The sequence below is a fragment of the Phascolarctos cinereus genome, unplaced genomic scaffold (assembly GCF_003287225.1).
Source record: "Phascolarctos cinereus isolate Bilbo 61053 unplaced genomic scaffold, phaCin_HiC Scaffold_4;HRSCAF=312, whole genome shotgun sequence".
NCBI classification, from domain to species: domain Eukaryota; kingdom Metazoa; phylum Chordata; class Mammalia; order Diprotodontia; family Phascolarctidae; genus Phascolarctos; species Phascolarctos cinereus.
Window position 1 is genome coordinate 33996082 of NW_027555847.1, and position 25920 is coordinate 34022001.

At 40.6% G+C, this 25920-nt stretch overlaps 1 protein-coding gene across 1 annotated transcript; it reads left to right on the forward strand.

The window, feature by feature from the left end:
- The first annotated feature begins 38 nt into the window (after positions 1-38).
- On the forward strand, positions 39-25483 carry ARL6IP5 (ARF like GTPase 6 interacting protein 5). Its single transcript, XM_021007587.2, has 3 exons — positions 39-339; positions 21789-22006; positions 24295-25483. The coding sequence occupies exons 1-3, from the start codon at positions 164-166 to the stop codon at positions 24465-24467; spliced, it is 567 nt and encodes a 188-aa protein (XP_020863246.1). The 5' UTR covers positions 39-163; the 3' UTR covers positions 24468-25483.
- The last annotated feature ends 437 nt before the right edge of the window (positions 25484-25920 follow it).

Sequence of the window (25920 nt, forward strand, 5' to 3'; positions counted from 1 at the left end):
CCCGCCCTCCCGCTTGCGCGCACTTCGTTCTCTCAGCTCGCCAACCACGGAGCCGACGCAGCTGAAGCCGGGCGCCTGTGCTTAAACCCTGCTCAGCTGACCAGCGCCCGCCCCTCCGGATTGCCGAGTCCCTGTCTCAGCCGCAGCCCGAGCTCCGGCCACCATGGACTTCCAAGTGCCCCCGCTCCGCGCCTGGGACGACTTCTTCCCGGGCTCCGACCGCTTCGCGCGCCCCGACTTCAGGGACATTTCTAAATGGAACAATCGAGTGGTCAGCAACCTGCTCTACTACCAGACCAACTACATGGTGGTCGCGGCCATAGTGATCTCCATCGTGGGGTACGTAAGTGCGCGCCCCGGGCAAAAGAAGGCGGAGGGGCACGGGTGCGAAGTGCCGGCGCCCTGGAAACCGGTTGGGCTCCTCGCGGCGCCAGCTGCTTCGGTGCAGCCCTCCCCAGATCAGGGAAACTGGCCTTTCGGGCGAGGCCAAGGCCGTACTCCCCCCCCCCCGCTTACGCCACCCTAGCGCTGCCCAGCCCTGACCAAAGGGGCCAGCGCTGGGGCGCCTTGCAGACTGCTGCTCCTAGAAAACGGCTGTTTCTGAGCCTTAGATCGGCCCAGGGTCTGGGGAACTGCGTTTCTCTCTTTTCCACTGGTTCCCCCTCCCCCTTAAAGTACAGTAATCCTATCCCCCGAGGGGCGGTCTTCTAGCTTTTAGTGGTTTCCCCCACTTAAAAAATAGAGCATTTTATGTGTGTGTGTTCGTTGGAGCCACTATAAGCTTCTTGGGGCAGAGGCCGTTTCGTTTTTGTCTTTGTGCCTTGCACGTAGTGGGCGCTTGACACGTTTGGTGGATTGGATGAGGGTGGTGGTGGGTGCCCACGCAGTGAGCTGACGTTTGCATAGCGCTTTAAGGTGGGAGGCCCCGGGGAGCCGGTGGGCTCCGGAAGGCTTTGGGCCAGCCCAAGGCGACCGGGATCCTGGCCTAGGTGCATTCTCTGACGGCGAATTCCCGAGAAAATGACTCTGGGCGAGGGGACGCGCGCCTTTGTTGCTCTGCCCCTCGTCGGCCTAGGGTCGCTGGGTACCCCGGGCCCTGAAAACGGGAGCAAGTAGCGGCGGGGGGGGGGAGTGGGTGCGTGCGCTTGTGGCAGTGTGTCGTCTGTGCGTGGGTGTGTCAGCTGCAGGAACTAAATTAGGTCAGAGGTGTCACCGCTCTCCCATTGGGAGCATCTCGCGGGCCGCTGGTGCTGGTACCCTGCTTTGTTCAGGGCAGCTTCTGCGGACCTCCTCTTCTACCGTCCCCCACCCCACCCCGGACGCAATGCCTACCCAAGACTCTTTCATCAGGGAAACGGAATTGATGTATTTCACTCCGAGAAAATGCTTTTCCCTCCCTCCTGCAAAGAGGAAAGGGGGTTATAGGTTTTCTGCCTTATTAGCAGTTAAGAGATCTCTACCCTCCCTTAGGCTTGGACAGCATTGTAATCTTGGAAAGTGTTACTGCAATTATGTGATTGATATAACTGGTCGAACTTACTTTCACTGAATAACAACAACAACAGCTTTTATATTAGTCATGCACAAACGTTTCTAAGAAAAACTTACAGTGTACCAGGCACCGTGCTTCGGGCTGGAGAGAGGGGGTGGACCTCTGATTTTATTGATACAGGAAATTCCCAGATAAGTGAACTCCCTTTACCGATGCTGGTTAGCATCTTCTCTTGAATTTATACTCAGTAGAGTTCTGAACCTGGAGTCTGAAAGCCCTGAGTTCAAATGCAGCCTCAGACACTTACTAGCCATGTGACGCTGGGCAAATTCACTTCACCTGTGGCTGCCTCGGTTTCTTCATCTGTTAAATGGAGATAACAGTAGCACCTATCTCCCAGAGTTGCTGTGAGGTATATACACACATACATACATATATGTGAAACCATGCTATGCATTTATCAGTTGCATGGATACAAGGACACTTTGCAAGTATTTATCAGTTGTTGTTGTTATTGTTATTATTATTACCCTACAGCCCTGGGGTTTTTGACTTGCTTAAGGCAGGTATGTGTCTGAGGCTAAATTTGAATTCAGATTCTCCTGAGTCCCAGGCCAACTCTCCAGGGTGCCAGGACTGGGGATACAAAGGCAAAAATGAAATATTCCCTGCCCTCTAGGAGCTTACATTTTTCATGAGGTTTAAAAGGCTCTTTATGTGCATTATTTCATTTGGGTAGATCCTGCCTCAGTACCCCCACTAGATCATTTTCTTCTGCCTAACTCACTGGTTTCCTCTTCTGTAAAATGAGTCTTTGGGCTGGAAAGTCTGTTCTGGCTGGAGCTCTGTGATCCTATAAAGCAAAATTACTTTGAGGCAGCTTTTCAGTCAGCAAAGGGGGTAGGAGTGGAAGGAGGAACTGATCAATTTTCTGAAATAGGAATGTGGATTTAGTATTTTAAAAGCAAACAAAAAGTAATTTCTGGTTGACACAAATCAGGGGAAAGATAGATCTATAGATATATGATCTGTTGACAGATGGTAGATGGATAGACAGCTATATATTTAGATATATATATATGGATATATATAGATATACACATACTGAATATAATTCCTATCACTTCAGAAGCTGAGGTTTGAGACAAGGGGAAAAATTCTCGGTATTGATTATTAACTTTTCAAAGCCCTAATGTGTTCTATATCCAGAATAAAGCCAGTAGTCTATGTAATTAGAACCTTGATAGCATCTGTCTTTAATTGTGATGTCATAATAATAATAGCTATATATATAGCATTTTAAGTTTTTTCAAAGCACCTGAAATACTTCATTTGATTCTCACAATGACCACTTTGAGGCAGAGAAATTAAGTGACTTGCCTGTAGTCACACAGCTGGTAAGAGCCTGAGATTGATTTGAACTCAGGTCATCTTGACTCCAAGTCCAGTTGGCTCTGTCAGCTAAGCCACCCAACTGGTTTGAGGACATAAGTCAGGGCAAGTGAGTAAATATAGTTCAGTTACTGTAGTTTCCCAAGATCTCTTAGTCAGAGAATGTTGGGTGTGGGCCTGTGTTTTCCAGATAGGGGACAAAGTCTAATTGTAGCATTCCTGAAAGGGGGGGCGGGGGAACAAAAGTAGGTGAAAAGACCGAGTTCCAAGAGATCTTTAGGGGCTATCTAAGCCAATCCAGTACAAGATTCTTTTTTTCATTGCTAACAGGGATTCTTTCTTGGATACCTCCAGTGACAGGGAGCCCATTATCCATCTTGGTATTTTATATATAACGTGTACATGTTGTCTTCCCTATTAGAATTTAAGGACCTTATAGGCAGTGACTTTTCTCTATTTCTTCAATTTTCCAGTACTTAACATGGCACCTAGCACATAACAGGAATTTAATAAATTATTTTTCATTAATTGTTTGATACTTATCCTACTCCAGTTTTAGTTTTAATTGCTAAATAGTACCTTTTTAACATTATGTATTTTTTCTTTTATTTTTTAATTTGATTTAATTGATTTTTTTCCTTACATTTAAAGTTCTGAACTGTCTCCCACCCTCCCCGCCCCACACAAATGTGTATGTATATATGTAGGTATATACACACATATATACATATATGTGAAACCATGTTATGCATACTAGTATTTATCAGTTCTTTCTCTGGAGGTGAATAGCATCTTCCTTCATGGATCCTTAGTAGTTTATTTGAGTAACTTATATTCAGAATAATTTGGTTGTTCACAATTATTCTTTGAACAATATTACTGTTACTGTATATATAATGTTCTCTTGGTTCTGTATGTATTCTTTAAAGAAATTTTATTGTGTGTGTGTGTGCTCGCTAAGCACTGGCGATACAAAAGATAGCCCCTGCCCTCGAGGAGCTCTCAGTCTGAGGGACATAACATGTAAACAACCATATGCAAATAAGATAGATATGGATATACCTATATCCGTCTAGCAATTGATCTTTGTATATCAACAGAGGAAAGGCACCCTCTGTTGATTATATAACCTTCATTTCTGAACATATTCCCCTACCCAGGTAGATATCCCTTACAATAGATACAAAATAAAAGGAAGAACATTACTTCTTATCAGGCTTTCTGTTTTTTTTTCTGAATTCTTTATATTTGTCATTTCTAACAGCCCTGTTTGTTTAGTCATTCCCTGATCAACAGGCATTGGGTTTGTTCCAGTTGATACTACAAAAAGTGCTGCTATAAACATTTTGGTGTATTTGGAAAGCTTCGAGCCAGTATTATATTTAAAAATTTTTTTCAGTTAGGTAGCATTTATCTTCTCTTCTTATCCCCCTGAAGAAAAACAAAACCCTTTTTTTTTGTATGTTCAAGGAAAACAAATTCCCATGTTGCAATGTTCAAAAAATAATAATAGCTAGCATTTATATTGTACTTTTAGTTTCGAACAGTGCTTGACAAATATCATTTCATTTTACCCTCACAACAACCCTGGAAGGTAGGTGCTATTACTATCCTCATTTTACAGATGAAGAAACTGAGGCCGACAGGCTAAGTAACTTGCTCAGGGTCATGCTAGTGTCTGAGGTGGGATTCAGACTCAGGTTTTCTTGACCTGGAGTAGTCTAGTACGCTGTCCTAGCCATCTAGTTGGTGGCTAGCATTGTCTTATGTTGAACTGAAATTTATCTCTTTGTAATTTACATCATATTGGTCCTCTGCCTTTTAGAACAATAGAAGGAATCTTTGTTCTATGTGACAGCCTACCTGAGGACAATTATCTCCTCACCCCCTAGGTCTTACATCTCCTGTTGATGTAGAGGTTGCTAGGTTACAAAGGCCTCCTAGCTTTAGAAGGCTGCGTGTCTTCATCAGTGATTAGAATGTGGTGTCACTAAAGTAATAAAGTCAGGTTGGCTTTTCGTGGGCAGGGTGCGAGACTTGGAGTTAACTAGTTGTATGACTCTGTGCCTCAAGCAGCTCCTTGGGCTTTTATAGATAAGTCTGAGGCAGACTTCGGCCCTGAAAATATGACCTAATCTACAGACAGATGATCAGCTTCCACTTAGATATGCCAAGGTCATCTGAATCTCAACAAGTGGAAAGTGGTGCTCATTGTATTCTTTCCCCAAATGGCCTCCTCTCCTGACTGCTCTAGAGCTCACCATTTTTCTATCATCTAGGTTGAAAACTCTGGTGCCATATTGGCTACATCCTTTTCCCTCCTTATCCCCGCCTTACTACATCCAGTCAGCCAATGTTCAATTCTTCCTTCAGAACATTTCTCAAATTAACCTCTTTTCCATTGCCATTCCTATTTAAAGCTTTTATAACCACATGCCTTTACTTAAGTAAGAATATCTAGTACTGATCTCCCAGATGTCGGTTTCTTTCCGTCTAGTTGTACATTGAGATTATTTTTCAGAGTTCCCTAGTAAGAATGATTGTATTTACAATACATAAATACAGCTGTTCTTAGAATAAATATGAGTATAATTATACTTACAATAAATAAGTATGAGTACAATTGTACTTACAATAAATAAGTTGAGTAAGGAAATACAGTAAATAAGTATTTTCAGTCATGGTGGGGAGAAGAGAATAGGCATTTATATAGTACTACTGTGTGAAGTAGGTGCTATTATTACACGCATTTTACAGTTGAGGAAAGTGAGGTAAAAAGAGGTTAAGTGACTTTCCTAGGTTCACATAGCTAGTAAGTGTCTCTGAGGCTGGATTTGAAACATAGGTTCTCCTGACCCTGGCCCTAGGTTTCTATCCACTCCTGGCATCAGCTACCTCTAAGCAGCTGGAAATTAATTGTGTTTTGACTGCCATGTGACAAGTCTTACATTGTCTTGACTCTTTTATACCGTTATTTAATTTTTTTGTTTTCTCTGTGTGTGTATGTATGTATTTTGTCTCTCTGTGTCTCTCTCTCCCTGTCTTTCTCTTTTTCTACACACACACACACACACACACACACACAACTTGTATGTGTATGTACTCTCTCCCCAACTAGATTGTAAGTGCACATTGTGAAGACAAAGGGAGGCCCTTCATGTTGCATTTTTCCCAATATCTCCTGTTATGCCTCAATATATATTTGTTTCAATATAGCCAACATTTATTTAATACCAGCCATATATGAAGGACTCTGCAAGATAGATGTGTTGTGGGGACTACAGAGCTAAATTAGACCTAGTCTCTGACCACAAGTTGCCTAACGTTTAGTAGGGGAGGTAAGATATGTGCACAAATAACTATATTCTAGGTCAAAGAAAAAGGAAAAAGACCCATATGTACAAAAATATTTCTAGCAGTTATTTTTGTGGGGAACAAAGAATTGGAAATTGAAGGGGTGCTTATCAGTTGGGTAATGGTTAAGCAAGTTGTGGTATATGATTGATTATTCCACATGATTGTAGTGTATGATTAAGAGATGGTTTCAGAAAACCCTGCAAAGACATGTATGAACTTATGCAAATTGAATTGAACAGGCCTAGGAGAACAGTGTAGACAGTAACAGCGATATTATACAGTGATCAGCTGTGAAAAACTTAACAACTTTGAGCAATATGATGATCCATGACAGTTCCAAAGAATTCATGATGAAAAATGCTGTCCACTTTCAGATAGAGAATTGATGGGCTCAGAGGGCAGATTGAAATAGTTTTTCTCCCCTTTATTTTTCTTGCTTTTTTTTTGCAACGTGGCTAACATGGAAATATGTTTTTTTATAACTTCATATGTATAATGAGCATCTTATTTCTTATCTTCTCAATGAATGAGGGAGGGACAGAATTTGGAACTGGAAATAAAATAAATAAATTGAGGGAAAAACCCAAATGCTACATTCTGTTCTTTCTGATATAGTTCAGTTTGGAGTCCATAGAATCATAAATTTATGGCTAGAAGAGACTTCAGGAATAATTTAATACAACCTCTTAATTTTATAGATGAGGAAAGTGAGTCTCAGAGAGGGAAAGCAGCTTGATTATAGTCACACAGCTTGTGTGTGATAGAGCCACTTTTTAAAGCCAGGGTCTCCAGATCCCACAGTCTTTCTACTGAAACGCCTATATGTTGCAAAATGTCATGAGAATTCAGAGGAGGGAAGCTTTCTGTTCAAGAATGGCTGAGTAACAGTCTGCCCAAAATAGAATATTGTTGCCCTGTAAGAAGTGATTAATAAGGGGCAGCTAGGTGGTACAAGTGTATAGAGCACCGGCCCAAGAGTCAGGAGGACCTGAGTTCAAATCTGGCCTCAGACACATAATACTTAGCAGCTGTATAACTCTGGGCAAGTCACTTAACCTCAGTTGCCTCACCAAAAAAAAAATCATTAATATGTGGAATTCAGAGAGGTAAGAGAAGACTGATAGAGAGCAAAGTACTTAGAACTAGGAGAATAATAGACCCAATGGAGTGCTCACATAGTAGGTCTTTGAATTTGTTTATGTAGGTATTTGTTCCAACAAACAACTTACCCAGGCCTGCCTATCCTGTGCAGTGCTTGTCCATGGTCTCCCACCATTCTCTAGTCAGAATGCTGTACTCAGCCTATCCGTCTTGATGTGTAACCAACCCATCTTATTTGATCATATGTTTCTTTGATGACATCCCTTAGACCTTTTTAATTCCTCAACCATTATGTGTTGCAGTTGGCTCAGACCCACCATGTGCCTCTCAGCTGCTCTTTGGGTGATCCTCACTTTCAGTTCTTCAGAGACTTAGTGACTCAGTCAGATGACACCCATCGAATATTGGTATTTAAAGTTAATGGGCCTTTGTCTCAGGGAAAGTTTGGGGCCATTTCCTGCAGGCACGCCAGCCTGCTGTTGGTCTGTACAAGATGTATATGTGTGTGAGAGAGACACATACAGCTCACCCATCAGTAAGTGTGTCTATTTTGGAAAGTCATTACTACTATTCCTGTGCCCTAAAGAGATCAAAGAAAGAGGAAACGGAAAATAGTACAAAACTATTTATAGCAGTTCTTCTTTTGATGACAAAGAGCTATAAACTAAGGGATTCCTATCCATCGGGAAATGGTCGAATGAATTATGGATATAGAATACTTTTGTGATATAAGAAATGATGACTGGGACAGTTTCAGAGAAACTTAGGAAGACTTACATGAACTGATACAAAGTAAAGTGAGCAGAACCAGGAGAACAATTTGTAGACGGTAACAACAATATCATAAAGAAAGACTTAGAAACGCTGATCAGTGAAATCTCATGGGGAAGCTGGGGCTCAAACCTGGATCTCTTGATTATAAGGCATATTCCTTCTCCTAATATTGTGCTGCCGGAAGCGGAACTTGAAACTTCAGCTTGCTTTGGTCAAGTGTTAATCCTGATTTGTTGAATTGTTTGAAGTGGGTTACTCTGTCAGTCTTACAGATTAAGGCTCTCCAACAGCCCACAGAGCTCTGATGTTTGCTTTTATTGGCTTTCGACTCTTCAAGCTCAAAGGCGATAGAAGCTCTGCTGTTTTAAATGGAGGGATAGTAAATCTTGGATGACAGATCCCTTTTGAATTCTCACCTTTCACCTCATTCTGTCAGGTAGGAATGCTGGATGCAGTGGGCATGTGCTGACTTCTCTCTCTAGCTGTAGATGGACCATGAGTGACCCCTCTGCCCTGTAATCTCAGGTTTCAGTCTAAATTGTGGCTTTACTTTGATATATTTTGTAAGGACTTGAAGTCCTTACGAGCCCAAGCAGCACGATGGAGAAGCAGTGTATGTTGTCCAACCTAAAGTGCCTCAAACAAATGATCTAGCCAGCCAGTTAGAGCTTCCTAGGATTGAAATGCATCTGTCTAGCACATAGAAAATAAATGAGAAGACAGTTTTTCCTATGCAGAGAGCCAGAAGCTGTGGGTTCAAATTCCAGTTTTGCCTCTTACTACTAATTGTGACCCTGGAGTACTTAACCACTCTATGCCTTAGTTCATAAGGATTATAAATTTAGAGGTAGGAGGGAACTGAGAAGCCATCAACTTCAACCCTCTGATTTTACAGATGAGATGACTGAGGCAAAGAAAGGTTAAGTGACGCATTCAGGGGCATGCAGCTTACAAGTGTCAGAGGACTAATTCTTGACTCCGTTCCAGTGCCTCTCATGTGTTGCCAAGGTTAACTTTCCTCTTTTGTAAAAAGATGGCTGTAAGATCTTCCTTTCATGGCTTGTGTGAGGCCTAAGGGAGATGATTCATATAAAACACTTTACACAATTTAAAGCATTGCTTTGAAGAGTTAGGACACTGTGGGTGTGGAACACTGAATATAATATCAGATTTTTTTCTTTATGTTTTTTTTTCTCCCCAGACTTGAAGAAAGTCTGTTGTATTCTTTGTTATAGGGTTGGCTCTTTTTAAAAAAAAATTTTTAATTGAATTTAATTGTAATTTTATTTTAGATTCAAACACCAGAACACAAATACTGAATAGAGAAAAGAAAAAGAAAAAATATATAATAAACTTAAATATTAAAACTTAATTACAAAGTAAGAAAAGGAAAAAAGCATGTCATATGCATAGCAGAACATAGGAGAGGATTCAAAATATGTAATGATACATTTTCACTCCAAGAAAGCGTGTATGATAAATACTACACTTATGTTGAGAGCTCTCCATCTTTTCTTTGCTTCCCTGTAAGTTTTCTTTTGTTCTCTGCTATGCACTTTTTTTACTTTGTCCTTTTTTTCCCCTTACCCCTGTCTCCCAGAAGGCTACAATTGAGTGTGGTTATATTTCTCTGTAGCTATAGATATATACATATACATATATACACCTATATACTTACGTATATAGACATGTACTATCTGTGGGGTTGGCTCTTGAGAGAGGGGAGGGATACTTGGGAAATATAGGTGACAAAAACCAAAGTTATCAATAAAAGTTTATTTTTTTTAATTTAAAATATTTTATAAAGGGTCAGTTACTGTTTTTATTCCCCAGAGAATACCTCCTCTGTCAGTCCTTTGGGGAGACGTCCAGTGCCAAGAAGACAATGGAAGCCAGATAACTCAACCTTCTTGCTTTTAGCAGCCTATCTTGAGTAAATCGTTTTGGGTTTGGCATCATGGGCACAAAGAACTAAGAAAGGACAGAAGAAATCTCAGACTGCTCTGGGCTTTTACTCTAATGGATCTGTGATCTTGATGTGAATGTCTTCTCCCTTGATGCAGATTGCAATCCATCCATGCTTCCTCATCCCCCTTAATTCTCACTCTGGTCCGACCACAAATTCATTATTGGATTCTTCCTTCCTTCCTTCCTTCCTTCCTTTCCTTTCTCTCTCTCTCTCACCTTTTCTTTCTCTCTTTTTTTTTGTCTCTCTGGGCATAAGGAGGTTACCTATGGACTGCAGAGATTGTCCATTCATTATCCTTCCCTCTTGCCATGTGACAGTGGGCATAGGAAGGAATCATGATTTTTTTATTGACATCTTTTGCTTTGATTCTTTCTGATTCCTTATTTGTTACATGTCCAGGCCTGCTCTCCCTCACCATTGCCTCCGCCCCCAGTGTTATATTAGCTTTCACTTCTTTGACAGTCATATAGTAGTCTGAAGATCATAGAAGGAATTTCAGGAGTAAGCCCAAACAGGAAAGCCGGTTTTGAAGGTAACATGTAGAATTTCGTGTATCGTTTTTCTTAAAGCAAGAAGTATGAAATTGAGATCTAAGATTTCATGCAGAATCCTTTTGTGTGTGTGTGTTCTTCTGTGTATATAGAAATGTTCCTTTTTTTAATCTTTAAGTTCATAATTAACCCTCCCCACCCAAGATTGTATTGTTTTATGATTTGCAGTCATTCAACAACACTAGAATTGTTATTAACAAAATGGGCCTTTGTTTCAGGGAGAAGTTTAGGATCATTAGAGGAATTCTACAACTTTCCGTAGGTAATTCAGCCTGTTTAATCTGAGACCCAGCTCCCTCTCTATTTGTGGTAACTGACTGATGTAGATAGCTCAGACAGGGGCAGCTAGGTGGTGCAGTGGATAGAGCACCGGCCCTAAAGTCAGGAGGACCTGAATTCAAATGTAGCCTCAGACCAAACACTTGATGCTTACTAGCTGTGTGACCCTGGGCAAGTCACTTAACCCCAGTTGCCTGGGGAAAAAAAAGATAGTTCATACATATGGATGTTCAACAACATACTGCAGATTGTTCAACTAGCATCTTGTCATAGACTGGACAGTAGGCATTCTCATCCACTTGGTTTTTCCTTTGTGGATAGTTAAGCCATACCTTTTGAATGGTTGTTGATAGTGTTAATATAAGGTTCCTTAAAGACAGACACCACTTATCAGAATGTTTATTACCTACTCTGTATATGTCATGTAGGTGCCTAGTTCTTTACTTGTCTCCCACTTTAGAATATAGTAAAGAGTTATGTAACTGTGACCTGACTTGCATGACAGGGAATGTTTTTGCATTTCTTTGTATCCCCGGAGTTCAGCACAGTGCCTGGCTTAGAGTAAGAGCTAGTAAATGCTCGTTGACTGAATTAGGATTTACAGTAACTTGAACTCAAGTAACAATCTTGACCCATAACGACACAAGTCTTTACTTGTCCATCTCACTGATGTGGGTTCTCCCTCCATCTGGGCACATCACAACCCAGCAATGCTTTTACATCCTCTGCTAAATAAACACTTGTGCATGTCTTCCTATGAATCATCTAGGAGATTCATCCAATATGGTGGGAGTCTAGCCCGAGATCACTTGACATTGCGTAGATACCAGCGATCCACTCCTCATGAAGTGAGGAATCTAATGATGGCTTGGAAAATGTAGATGATGGGCCCCTCTTTTGTTCTAGTCACACATTTCTCCAGTAGAATAAAAACTCATTTCTCTCAGTCTGACTGTGTACCTCACCAGATCTCTCGAGGTGTTGGGACCCTGATATTCACAACCAGGACTCAGGGATTTGAGTACACGATTACTCAGTCTGCATAGATGTGCTTTATAACTGTCTGTTCTGTTTCCCAAATTTCCTTTGCCCTCCTTGTTTCTTCAGTCCCTCACCTTTGCCCTTGCCCTTTCTCCCAGGTGCTGTGGCAAGTTCATGCCCCTTTTGCCCTGGTAAGGGGAATTTAGGCTGACTTGAATTGACTATCCTTTCTGAGGAAAATGTCACTAAAATGAGTATTTGCAATATAATCATAGTTAATAATAATAATAAATATTTATATGGCACCTTAAAGTTTTCAAAGTGCTTTACAGATAACTTGTTTAATCCTCACAACATCCCTGTGAGGTAAGGTACTATTATCTCCATTTTACAGATGAGGAAACTGAGGCAGACAGATGTTAAGTGACTTGCTCAGCACCAGACAGCTAGTAAGTAGTCCACTTAGCTGCCCCATTATGGATTCCATTCAAGTCTTTGAAACCTGTTAAGGTGAGGAGCCTCTGATTTAGGAAAATCTTCAACCAAAAATGGAAATTGATTTTTCTAGTTTATACAAAATAATATGAGGACTTTAAAAAAATATTATTATTTATAGGAGAGGCTGTCCCTAAAGAAACTGAATATAATTTGGTCATTGTTCATTTATCTTCTCACCATTTAGCTTCAAGATTAAGTGACACCCTAGAGCATTACTTATCCCCAGAGATTTCCTCTTTCTCTTGTCATGCGTTTTCTTTTTAACATCCAAGTCCCAGCTCTGAAAGGCATTTACAATTAATAGATGGGATTTTCCACCCCTCTTCCATGGGCAGTACGTGAGCCAATGCGCATGAGCTAATGCATGCATGTGGCATATCTAGAAAGCCCACTCAGAGTAGGAAATGAACACTGACGTCTGCCCTGGGTGTTTTGGAAGCTGCCAGGTGTTTTGGAAAGAGCTATGGGCTTGGAGGAAGGAAAGAAGTGTGGCACTGAATGTCACTTTCTCAAACTTGCTAGTTCTGTGAATTGGAACAAATCGCCTCACCTCTGTGCCTCAGTTTCTTCATCTGTAAAGTAGAAATAATGATATTTATCCACCTACCTCACAGAGCTATTGTGAGGAAAGAGTTATGTAACTGTGACCTGACTTTATTTTCTGACCTGCTTAGAATATTTTACATCCATGTTGTTTTAATTATTTAGGGGGGAAAATGAGAATACCAAAATTGGTACTGGACACCAACCACATTAAGTAGAATTGAAATCGCACTCTATCTATCATTTTATGTTCATGGGCTCTTAGATGTAGACTAGAGGGGACCTCAGAATCCAATCCCTCTCCCATTTTATGGATGAGGAAACTGAAACCCAGAGAAATTAAGTGGCCAGAGTGCTCAGGTATAAGATAAACAGCTAGTATACCATGGTTCACTTCTTTCTAGTGACAGTAAATTATCTAATCTTTAGCACAATACTGACTTTTTCGTACTTGCCCCTGATAAGTGCTAAGGTAGGATTTGAACTCAGGTCCAAGCTTCTCTATGAGGCTTTAAAGGATTTAGAATCACACTTTAAGATAATAATTGTCTCTTGGCTAGTAAGGTAGCAAGGAAGAATAGATTATAGATGCACACATTATCCTTTCCTTTACACCTCAGTTCATAGAGTTAATTGTTAGTTGTTCATTTGTTTCAGTCGCGTCCGATTTATCATGACCCCGTTTTGGGGGTTTCTTGGCAAAGATACTGCAGAGGTTTTCCTGTTTCCTTCAACAGCTCATTTTACAGATGAGGAAACTGAAGCAAACAGGATGAAGTGACTTACCCAGGGTCACACAGCTAGTAAGTGTCTGAGGCCAGATTTGAGCTCATGAAGACGAGTCTTCCTGATTATGGATGCACGCAGGGTCTTTCCCTTTACACTTAAGTTCATAGGGGTTAATGTTCACTGCCATCTAATCTGAGGTATTGACAGGTGACTTGTTAGCCAGCCCACATCCTTGCTGAAAGGTAGTAGCCTTGTGAGAAGGTAAATAGAACCATTATATGCTGGTAGTCATATATGGATTCTAATCTATGTTAATAAGCCTCTTACATATAAAAATAATAAACATAATTCTTGCCTTGTTTTAAATTGAACAAATTGGTTGTTACAATAGATGTAATGAATAATTAGGAAAGTATTAGGCAATGGTGTTTTGCACTTAAATGATTTAATTAGTGATTAGGGATGTAGTCTTGTATTTCTGTAGCTGTGTATCTGTTACGTCCTCCAGCAAAACTGGGGGCGGAGAGTATTTCTTTCTCGTCTTGGATTTGTAGTGGCTGGTATAGTGCTTTGCATGTAGTGGACACTTCATCAATAATGTTTGTTGAACTGAAAGGTTTCAAGGACTCTGCATCATGGAGAACTGGATTTCAACTGAAAGAAGAAGGCAGGGCCAGCTAGGTGGCGCAGTGGATAGGGTGCTGGCTTGGAGTCAGGAGGACCTGTGTGCAAATCCTCTATTTAACACACTTGCTAGCTGTGTGACTCTAGGCAAGTCACTTAGCTCCATTGCCTGGCCAAAAAGCAAGGAAAAGAAAGAAGGCGGCAGCCAGATGGTAGAGTGGGTACAGTGCTGCTGCTCTTTGTCCTCTGTTCTCAAAGGGGACCAGTGACGTCAGGAAGGTGATGTCTTAACTTTCAAGTGAATTGGGTGTAAGTTGAGGCAGAGCTGTGCAAAGTCATCAGCCTTGCTCTCTCCTCCAACTCATTGGAGTCTGATGGCAAGACATAGGTCAGGATGACTAGTGATGGCCCCAGATGCAGTGGGAGACCTTGGCCTTTTTAAGCCAAGGTCTTTCCCAGTCCCAGTTTGTCTGAGGCTAGATAGGAGTGTGGGACTTGGAGGAATGAAGACTTGAGTTCAGATTCTTCCTCAAATACTTATTAGGTGTGACCCTGGACAAGTCACTTGACCTCTGTTTGCCTCAGTTTCCACATCTGTAAAATGGGGATAATAATAACACCTTCTTCCCAAGGTAGTTTCGAGGACCAAATGGAATAATGTATAAAGTGTTTGGCAAACCTTAAAGTGCAGTGTAAATACTAGCTGTCGTTATCATTTGGAGTCAGAGGCTGTGGGTTCAAATCCCAGCTCTCTGCTATTTACTACCATTTGTGTGACCTTTGCCAAGTCACTGCCTTTCCATGGTCTTGGTTTTTTTCATTTATAAAATGTAATTTCGACTAGATGAGTGGTGTCAAACTCAAATAGAAATGGGGCCACTAAACCATATGTAAGGATCCCCGTGGGCCACATACTGACTTAGAAAATCATCACTTATTAGTGGTTTTCTAAGAATATGTCTATCTATGGTTTATTTGTATTTTTATTTTTTGTTAAATATTTTCCAGTTTTGTTTTAGTCTGTTGAATTTGTACTCGATGATTCAAAGCATCTCTCCCTGAAGTTCAGTATTGATGCTCCTTATTTACCCTCAGTCAAGTATAGATTTTAGGCTCAAATTAATTTTTTCAGGCCTTTGTATTTGCCTTCTATAGAATCCCTTGATTGTTTCAAAACTCTGCTGAAGTGACATCAATCTGTCCCAATCCCTCCCAGCTGTTGGTGCCTTCCTCTTGTCAAAAAAAAAAATCTTTTTTTTTATATGTGCTTTTTTGCATATCATTGTCCACCCTGCTAGAATGGAAGCTTCTTGAGGACAGGGAATGTTACTTTTTTTTTTCTTTGTATACCCCTTGTACATATTTACTTATCCTTGTTGATTGATTGACGTGTCAAAATGAGTCCTATGCAGAATAGTTTAAGAATCTTCAAAATATTTCATCTCCTTAGCCCATTCACAAACCTCTGGCTTTAAATAAATTGCTACATTATGAAGCTATGTAACCTTGGGCAAATCACCTTCTCTGCTGGAAGATAATTTCAGGCTTCACAGATCTTTGCTTCTGTGATTAGGATAAGATGCAGTGATTTTGTTTTCTCTTCTTCAGTAAATTACAATAAGATTGCAAGAGGGTCAGCTCTCTTGAATTACTTTGGCTGGTTGTGTGATATGTCAGCACCCATTAATAGCCAGCTTCTCTTCCCTTAGAACAGGGAGTGCTGAGTGCCCCCTCCCCTCACCGCCTCCCAGTTTTCAATGACTTTTTAGTCACAGTGAAGAAATTGACTCTAGTTACAATAAAGAAATCGATTCTTTACAGTTGGTTAATAGCACAGAATAAGCTAGGCTCTGTGATATTGACATTATATATACAGACAAATTGGCCAGTTTCCCCAATTTATTTAAAAAAAACAAAACCCTTTTCATCTGTAACTGATGGCTATGGCTCTTTTACTCATTATAAGGGACAGCTTTTTAAATGTAATATCTCTGAAAGAAAATTATTTAAGTAAACACTTTTGACTTTTTTTAAAATGAGCTTCTTGGTTATTTTCTCCACTGAGTGTACAGTTGTCCTCATATGAGGCTGAGGCAGCAACTGTCTATGTACAACTCCTAGCTGAGACCAAGGCCAGTTGTCTGCATGAAATACGGGTGGTATATTTATGGAAAGTTGATCCTGAATCTTCCTGGGGTTTCCTATGACATATGACTAACAGCACGACTGTTAACTAAAGTTTGACTCATCTACATCTAATACTAGTTTTCAGCTTCAGCACTGATGCCTTCCCTTGGGAAAAAAAAATGAAGCCCGTTTTCTCTGCGGGCTTTTTCTTTCTCTTTTTTGGAGTGGTTTTGGTGACGGGGTCTTTGTAACACTTGGCATCTCAAGGTTCATTGCCTTACCCTGAGAATCCAGTGCCCCCGTGAAAGGAACAATAGAAAACAATTTCATTGGGGTTGCACACGGCTGAAAGTGATTTCTGTCCTCAGTAATGTTGTTCATTTTTTCCAGTTTGGACTCTTCAGTCCCTGGTCTAATAATAGATTAGGTCTGGGTATGCTGTAAGCCAAAACCAGATTCCTTAGGACTTTGTACTGTTCTTGTAACTGACCACGTGAACAGCTGGGTCAAATGAGAAGCAGATTGGGGAGGAAAGGTTATCCTTTAAAACACAGTAGATATCATATCTAGAATGTATTCCAGAAGAAATTTGTTTCTTTGTTTTTCTTCCTAGCTTTATTTTTACTTTACTTTTTTATTTTTTGTTTTTACTTTATTTTTTTACTTTTACTTTTATTTTAACTTTTTTACCTCCCAGATCTATTAAGGAGGATCGAATCTCATCATACTGTTAGGCCATTATATGTAGTCTCTGATACTGAGGTGCAGCCAGTTGGTGAAACAGATAGAGCATTGGACCTGGAATCAAGAAGACCTGAGTTCAAATCTTGCCTCAGACCCTTAGTAAGCTACATGACCCTGGGCAAGTCACTTAACCTCGGATTACCTCAGTTACCTCATCTATAAAATGGGGATAATAGTAGTACCTCTCTCCTAGGGTTTTTGTGAGGGCCAAATGAAATAATATTTGTAAAGCTATTAGCACAATACCTAACACATAGTAGGTGCTATATAAATTTTAGCTGTTACTATTACTATGATTACCACTGCCACCTATGTGACCCTAGTCTTCTTCTGCCTCAGTTTCACCATCTATAAAATAAAGGCATTGGACTGGATTGCTGGACCTGAAAGACCTAAGTTCAAATTGGTCTCAGATGCTTATTAACTGTGCAACCCCAGGCAAGTCACTTAACCTCTGTCTACCTCAGTTTCCTCATCTGTAAAGTGGGGATAATTATAACACCTACCTTCCAGAGTTGTGAGGAGCAAATAAGATACTATTTGTAAATGCTTTGCAAGCTTTAAAGTGCTATATAAACAAGAGCTGTTATTATTATTGTTATCATCATCATCATCTGAGATCCTTTCAGGCTCTAGGTCTGGAATTCTTAACCTGGGGTCCATGGATAGATTTTCAGAGATTTGTGGATATAGATGGGGGGAAAACACCCAAACTTTATTTTCACTAACTTTAACTGAAATTTCATACTTCTTTCAATTATGAATTTAAAAAAAAACCATTAATTTGAGGACTCTATAGGTTTTACCTGATTTGCCAGTGTGGGGAAATAGGGGGGAGCTTAGGACACAAAAAAATGTTGACCCACTTCTTTACATCTATGGTCTCATGTCTTAACAAATTTGGGCACACTATTTTTCGTCATAACAATATTTGAGCAGGTTACAGCTCACATTTATATTGCCTTCTAAGGTTTACAAAGTACTTTCTTCACAACCACAACCAATGTGAGAGGTAGGTAGGATAAGCATTATTGTTTCCATGTTTCAGTTGAGGAAACTGAGGGTAGGACAGGTACAGTGACTTCAGTCAAGCTTATACATTTAATAATGATCAAAACCAGAATTTGAATCCAGGTCTTCTGACTCCAAATCCAGTACTTTTTTCCTTGATGTTAAGAGCTGATATTTGCATAGCATTTTAGAATTTGCAAAGCACTCTACACGTATTATCTCATTTTAGTCATCCTATAGCATGGTGAATCTTTGGTGTTTTTAAAGAATTTGTCTCATTCAGACATTCCAAGGCACTTCCAAACCATGCTGTCTACACTCCAAGCCATCCTCCTCATTTATATATTGTAACACCATGCAGTTCCTGTAGAACTTAGACTGATAACATGTGTTTAAAAGAAACTATTAAACTAAATTGCCATATATTTGCCCTTTACAAGATTCATTTGTACAAACAAAGTTTTTGAGAATGGATAGTGGGAGCATGTTATAGCAATACGAACACGTTTGGATTCAGATGCAAACATATGTGTTTCATCATCTTCCATTGTTGGGAATTTTCAAAACATACATTGTATAGTGGTGGCCATACAAAGAAAGGTAGAAAATAATCCCATATAGTGCTTTAGACCCTTCTATTATAGTTTATTACCTCTTCTCTTATTTTGTATCACAACATCTCCTTACATAACGTATCAGTGTATTCTAGACCACTTTTCCACCTTTGGAGAAGTAGAGGGCTGTCTATACTATCTGACAGGTTAGATATATTGGTCAGTTTTATAGAACTACTTTCCTTTTTTCTCTTATTTTTTCATTTTTTGTTATTTTGTTTATTTTTTGTTATGGAGAATAGCTCTCTGGGTTGGTGAGGGGGAACAAAGTTTTATTTAGAGATAAAAAAGGCATAAAAGCTGAAGATACCAATAATGTGTTTTTAAGGCTATTTCAGGGAAACAGTTCACATCTATCACATGCTGTGTTTCCTCAAAAGTTAGCTTGTCCAATATTTCCTTAAGAAAGAAGAGATATTTAGACCAAGTTCTCAGTGCATTTCAGCTTTGATTATCCTTCCTAATTGCCTGATTTCACATTAGTGTCGGGTACATTCAAGGGTCATGAAGAGAATCTGAACCCATGAGGCTCTTCCTTATTTCCAGTAAGATGCCATTTATCCTTTCACCTTCAATAAAAAGCCAGTCTCTAATGGTACCTGGTCACTGACTCCATTTTTAAAATGGATGAAGCTCAATCCTTCCTGCTCCTGTGATTTCTTTTTGTTTCTATCTTATGGTGTTTTTCCCATTCCCAGGAGTTGTATAATTGTATACAATATAAATATTAATAATAATATAATGATACATAATGTATAATCAATAAAAAGCCAGTCTTTAATGGTACTTGGTGACTGACTCCATTTTTGAAAAAGGATGAAGCCTAGTCCTTCCTGCTTCTGTGTGCTTACTCTTTGTTTCCACCTTATGGTGTGTTTTGCCCCACTCCCAAAGGTTTTTTAATTGCTACAAAATAGCTTAAAAAGTTGCATATGAGCCAAAATGGAAAGCTTGAGTGTTTCGGGGTCTTGGTTACTGGTCCTCTGTCTACTATGTCATGCTGCCTCTCATTTATTAGTTAATATATTTAATTATATTAAACGTTAAATTAGCCCAGCTAATGAATACAAAGAAGCATAGAAAGACTTACAGAAACTGATAACAGATTCAAGGAAGCAGAACCAAGAAAGAATAGACACAGTGTGTAAGAGGAAGGAGCAGCAACAAACAATGAGAAGGGAATGTTGCCAAATTCCAAGGGACAAGCATGGCTCAGAAGAAAAGTCACGAGAAGGCACCGTCACCCAAGATGTGAGGCCCGCGGGTGTGGCACGTTGATCATGTTTTCAGACTTTTGAAAACGTCTTGATCAGTTTTGCTGATTTTTTTCTTTCCTTTAAAATATTATTCATTATATTTGGACGACTCACTTGGAGCAGAGGAATACTGGGAGAAATTGTGATTTTTTTTTAAAAGGGTATCAATAAAAATTTATTAAAAAAAAAAAGTGGCCCAGCTGTCATAAACTGCAGTACTGGATTCTAGGACAATTTGGGCTCCTGAGGATAAGAATGGGCAGCTAGGTGGTGCAGTGGATAAATTGTCAGGCTTGGGGTCTAGAAGACCAGAGTTCAGACACTTATTAGCTGTGTGACTCTGGGCAAGTCACTTAACCCCATTTGCCTCAGTTTCCTCATCTGCAAAATGAGCTGGAGAAGGAAATGGCAAACCACTCTAGTATCTTTGCCAAGAAAACTCCAAATAGGGTAGCAAAGAGTCCAACACAACTGAAAATGAATAAACAAGAAAGATAAAGAAAAATGCCATAGCCAGCAACCTGGAACATAATGCTAGTTGTTGGTGAGAAGCATTGTGAGACTATGGAAAAAGTGGAGAATTTGGAATCATCGGACTTGAGATAAAATCCCAGCTCTACCTTGGGCAAGTCATTTCCCTCTGTGGGCCTCAGCTTCCCTACCTGTAAAATGAGGGGGTTGAACTGGTAGGCCCTGAAGTCCCTTCCACAGATAGATCCTACAATGATCATAATAACAAGTGACATTTACATGGTGTTTTTAGATTTGCAGAATGTTTGGTATATACACTCTCACTTTAGTCTGATGACTGGTCTACAGAGGGGGTGCTAAGTGTATTCTCATCATCCGTACACAGAGGATGAAACCGAGGCTCATAGGGTAAGTGATTTGGCCAGGGCCACACAGCTGCTGTGTGCCAGTGGTGAGATTTAAATGCAGTGGGAATAATGTCCTGGGTTTATAGTCGGAGGTCTAGGGTTCAAATCCTGCCTATGCTAACTTGCTGCCTTTGAGATCCTGGGAAAGTCCTGTCGTTTACCTGAGATTCCATTTTCTCATCCTCATCCATTTCCCCCTCGTGAAGGGATTGGACTAGGTGGGGTTAATTAAGGTCCTTTCCACCTCTAAGCCTGTGACCCTGTGTTTATTAATAGCTCCTGCCTCCCAGGGTTGTGAGGCTCAAATGAGAAAATGTTTGTAAAGCACTTAGCACGGCGCCTGGCACGTAGTAGGCGCTTTCCTGGTGTTTTTGTCGTTCAGTCATGTGCAACTCTTCATGACCCTGTGGACCACAATACCCATGGGGTTTTCTTGGCAAAATACTGGAGGGGTTTGCCATTTCCTTCTCCAGTGGATTAAGGCAAACAGAGGTTAAGTGACTTGCCAGGGTCTCACATCTGGTAAGTGTCTGAGGTTGGATTGAACTCAGATCTTCCTGATTCCAAGCCCAGTGCTTTATCCATTACACCGCCTAGCTGCCCCAGTAGGCATTTAGTAAATACATAGTTCCCCCACCATCCCTTTCCTGACTTTGTACGAAGCTTAGTGTTCATACCACCACTGGGTGCCTTAAAAAAATCATAGCTGATAACTGTGTCATGCTTTGCATACATGATCACATTTGATCGTCAGAACAACATTCAAAAACGCCATCCCCCAAACAAGCCTAAACCACTGCCTGGTGGGTTTAAACTTGGGCCGTTGCCTGGATCTATCTAATCCTTCTCTGTCCTTTGCCTCTCCCAGGTTCCTGAGTCCCTTCAACATGATCCTGGGGGGCACAGTGGTGGTGCTCGTGTTCACGGGCTTCGTGTGGGCTGCCCAAAATAAAGATATCCTTCGCCGCCTGAAGAAGCAGTACCCCACCACCTTTGTCATGGTGGTCATGCTGTCCAGTTACTTCCTCATCTCCTTCTTTGGCGGTGTCATGGTCTTCGTGTTTGGAATCACATTTCCTCTGCTGCGTAAGTGAAGTCGCCTCCTGCCTTTCTAATGTATAGATGGCACAAAGCCAGTAGGGCTGCCCAGTGCCCTGAGTGGCAGAATCAAGCTCTGTACAGATTTCAGCCGGCTTGAATCTAACAAGATATTATTTAATAGGGGCAAATGTAAACCATTACTCTTGAGTTCAAAAAAATTAACTTTAGAGGTACAAGACGGGAGAAGTATGACTAGACATATGGCAGCTGAAAAAGAAATGGAGGTCTTAGTGAAACACAAGCTCGGTATCAGTCTGTACTGCGAAATGGTAGATAAGAAACCCAATTCATTCTGTATTGAGAGACATTGTAGCTTCTGGGAAGAAGGAGATGATAGTCTTAACTCTTCTTAGGCCTGGTCAGAGCCTAGCTGGAGTGCCATGTTTGGTTCTAGGCCTCATTTAGAAGGATCTTGATAAACTGGAAAGTATCCAGAGGAGGGAAACCAAGGTGGTTAAGGGATTGCAGGGGAGGGTAAGTTAAAGGAACTGGGGGTATCTGACATGGAGTAGAGAAGAGTGAGGGTAACATAATTGTTCAAGTATTTGAAGGGGTATCATAGGGTCATAGAGCTGGAATGGGCCTCAACTCCCTCATTTTACAGATGAGTAATAGGTAATAATAATATTTGTATAACACTTTAAGGTTTGCAAAGTGCTTTAAAAATATTATCTCATTTTATCCTCAGGCAGGATTTGAGCTTCTTGTCTTCGATCTGATGCTAGCCACTATACTGTGTTTCCTCTCAGAGTGATTGATGAAGCACGGGAAGGCGGCAATCATTTATTAAGCATTTGCTGTGTTCCAGCCATTGTGCTAAGCACTGGGGAGAGAAATACAAGCAAAAAGAAACAGTCCCTGTCCTCAGGAAGCTTCTACTCTAAAGAGGGAAGACACATAGAAAAGGAGCTGGAAAGCAGGGATATGGCGGTGAAGTCCAGAGAGGCAGAATAAGACCAGGAAAGGATGGGAGGGACCTGGCCAGCCTGTCTCTCTCTGCAGAACGGCTGCCCCAGAGGAATTCACCAGTGGGACAAGAAGGCTGGCATGGTGGAGGGATGTTTCACAATGAGAAGGCAGCTGAGGCATGGAGGTGAAAACTACAAAATAAGCAGGAGAGCCAGGAGAGGAATGCATCCCCCCATCTCTCACTCCCACAATTTATACTTAACTGACCCACATCTGGCTGTCATGTCCAAAGGCTTCTGCACACCCTAGTGAAATACTCTGGCCCCAATATAAAACCCCACAGCCTTGGGCTGCCTCGGGCCGTTCTAAATCAGGCTGTATTCTAGATAGAGAAGATTTCCTGAGCTGTAATGTCTTCTCAGAACCAAACCGCAGCTGCTGGCACTCACCGTATCACCTGGTATCCTTTGGTGTGCTCCAGTGTTCTTCCCATGGTTTGTAGGCTGTGAACAGGCACTGCAGCTAGATTAGATATGGCTTCCTCATTGCCCTGCCAGCTCTCTTCTGACTCTCTGGACTTCACCATAGGTAGTTGGGATAGATAGTAAATTTAAATAATGCCTCTGTGTTGTGTTGAAAGGCAGATCTAAACAAGTACATTTTCCTGCTCAGCTTTTCAATATATTTCTTCTGTGATGTGCAGGACCACATTAACACATCTTTCTTCTATCTAAAATTGGAACCAAGAACACTTGTAAAAGAGTTTAAAACTGTATTGTAGCGGGTTTTCCCTCTTTCTGTATAACGGACCCCTTTGATGGTTGGTGTGGCTTACGAATGAACCCCTTCTCACAATAATGATTCATTGCCTATATTCATGATACTCATGAACGTTCACTTTCAGTTAGAGGTTAGTGAAAATAAAATCGTAATGTTTTCTCATCTAAGTTCATGGAGCCCCTGAAATACAACCATAGATCCCAGGTCAAAAGTTTCTGGTATGATATGACTTACCATTCTGATCAAGTTTACCTAGGTATCATGTAGAGCAAACCTGGATACAGTGTATTTAAAAGCTGACCCATCAGGGAGGGAACCTGAGAAACAAGTAATCCCCTGCAATTGTCCTGCCAGGGAAAAGCCCCTCCTCCAGTGCATCAGGTGACCTCTGCAGCCCCTCTCCTAGTGAGGCGGGGAGTGGGGAAGAGAACAAAGCATTCCAGATAAATTAGAAAACTCGATGTGGGTGGGCTGTATAAACGAGAGCGTGCCATTTAACCCCCAAATTTTGAGAACAATGAATTTCATGTTCTTAGGGAGAATGGACACAGATTTTAAATCTGTTTTTCTTTTTGTTTTTCCAGTGATGTTCGTCCATGCTTCTTTGAGACTCCGGAATATCAAGAACAAATTGGAGAACAAAATGGAAGGGATAGGCTTGAAGAAAACCCCAATGGGCATCATTCTCGATGCTCTGGAGCAGCAGGAAGACAGCTTCAACAAAATCGCCGATTACATCAGTAAAGCAAAGGAATAAGTTTCTGTAGCCTGATGATGTGCATTAAATCCATGGCAGGAATCGTTTTTTTTTTCTTTGCTCCTGTCCAGGACTTGCTTCCTGTCTGTGTGTATGAAATGTGAGGTGCCCGTAGAGAGAGCCCTACTAAGACTTAACTAGGTGGCAAGATGCGGGTCGGCCGAACTCTATCCAACTCTTGCCATTATGGAGAGGAGGAGAACCCAGCCAGAAGTCACCCATCTTCCTGTTATGTCCTAAGACCTTTTCAGTCTTTTAGTCTATACTTGTTTAGACAAACTGAGCAAAATCTGTTTCTTCATGGGGGTAAAATAACCCTTGATTCTTTGTTATAATGAGCATATTTCTAAGTATCAATCAGTGTTAATAATGTCTACTACAATGATAAATATTGTTTATATCTTTAAGGAGTCCAAAACAGCCTTAAGAAACAAACAAAAATATGGAGGTATATACAGGTGAATAGAAATGTCTGTTAATTAGAATAGATGATACGAGACTTACCTCTTCCCCTACCCCTCCAGACCCTGGTATGGTAAGCTTTTGTATGTAAATTGCTTTTGTTATCTTTTAAGAGCTGAGTTCATGTATTGCTTTTCTCTGTGCTTGATTCCATGCAGTGAAAACTGGATAAACACTCCCCACTCTGTTTACAGATGTAAAGTCTGCTATGTGGGAGTCTAGCAAAATATATTGTCAGATTTCTATAACTTCTTTTAAGTTGCTGTCATCGGTTTTGCACCAGCAAGCTTGTGCTACAAAATGAGCGTGAGTGTTGCCTTTCTTGAAGAAGGCAGCTGTGTAACCTGTGTCATGCTTGACCAGATGTATTAACAAATCTTGAGTTCTACTGAGTACTATTTATATTACTCATATAGCTTTTTGTTGTGATTTCTAGGAAGGACGGTGGAAAACTCACATCAGTAATTGGTTGTTTGTTTAGTTTGGTTTTCCCCTTACCTTCTAATTGTACCGTTTGGAACGCAGTGAAATAAATATTCTGGATAGATAATTCATTTAAATGAGTCTTTGTATTTTACTGAAGGGCAACAATGATCAATTTCATCTTCAGTCCAGACGCATGTGGAGACAATCTTTAAACAAAAAAGGCATTTCATAGTTAGTGGGAAAATAATAACCTATGGCTGTTTAATTCTGAAGTAGCAATTAAACTGAAATAATCTTTGATTTAAGAGAAGGAAAAAAAGGTCTAACAATCAGGTCAACCATGCCCAGATCACTTGTGGTAACTACTTAATTAAATATTTTATAGAAATATGTTATGGAAAAATGTTTCCATGACACCAGACTCACTCCCTAGGGAGGAACATGTATTTCCCTCACATTGGAATTGTTCAGATGCTTAGAACACCTCGTTCCATGACGGTGTCTGACGCTGCTCGTAGGAAATCTCTGTGTATTCCAAAGTAGGAAGGAAAAGCTTGCACCATTT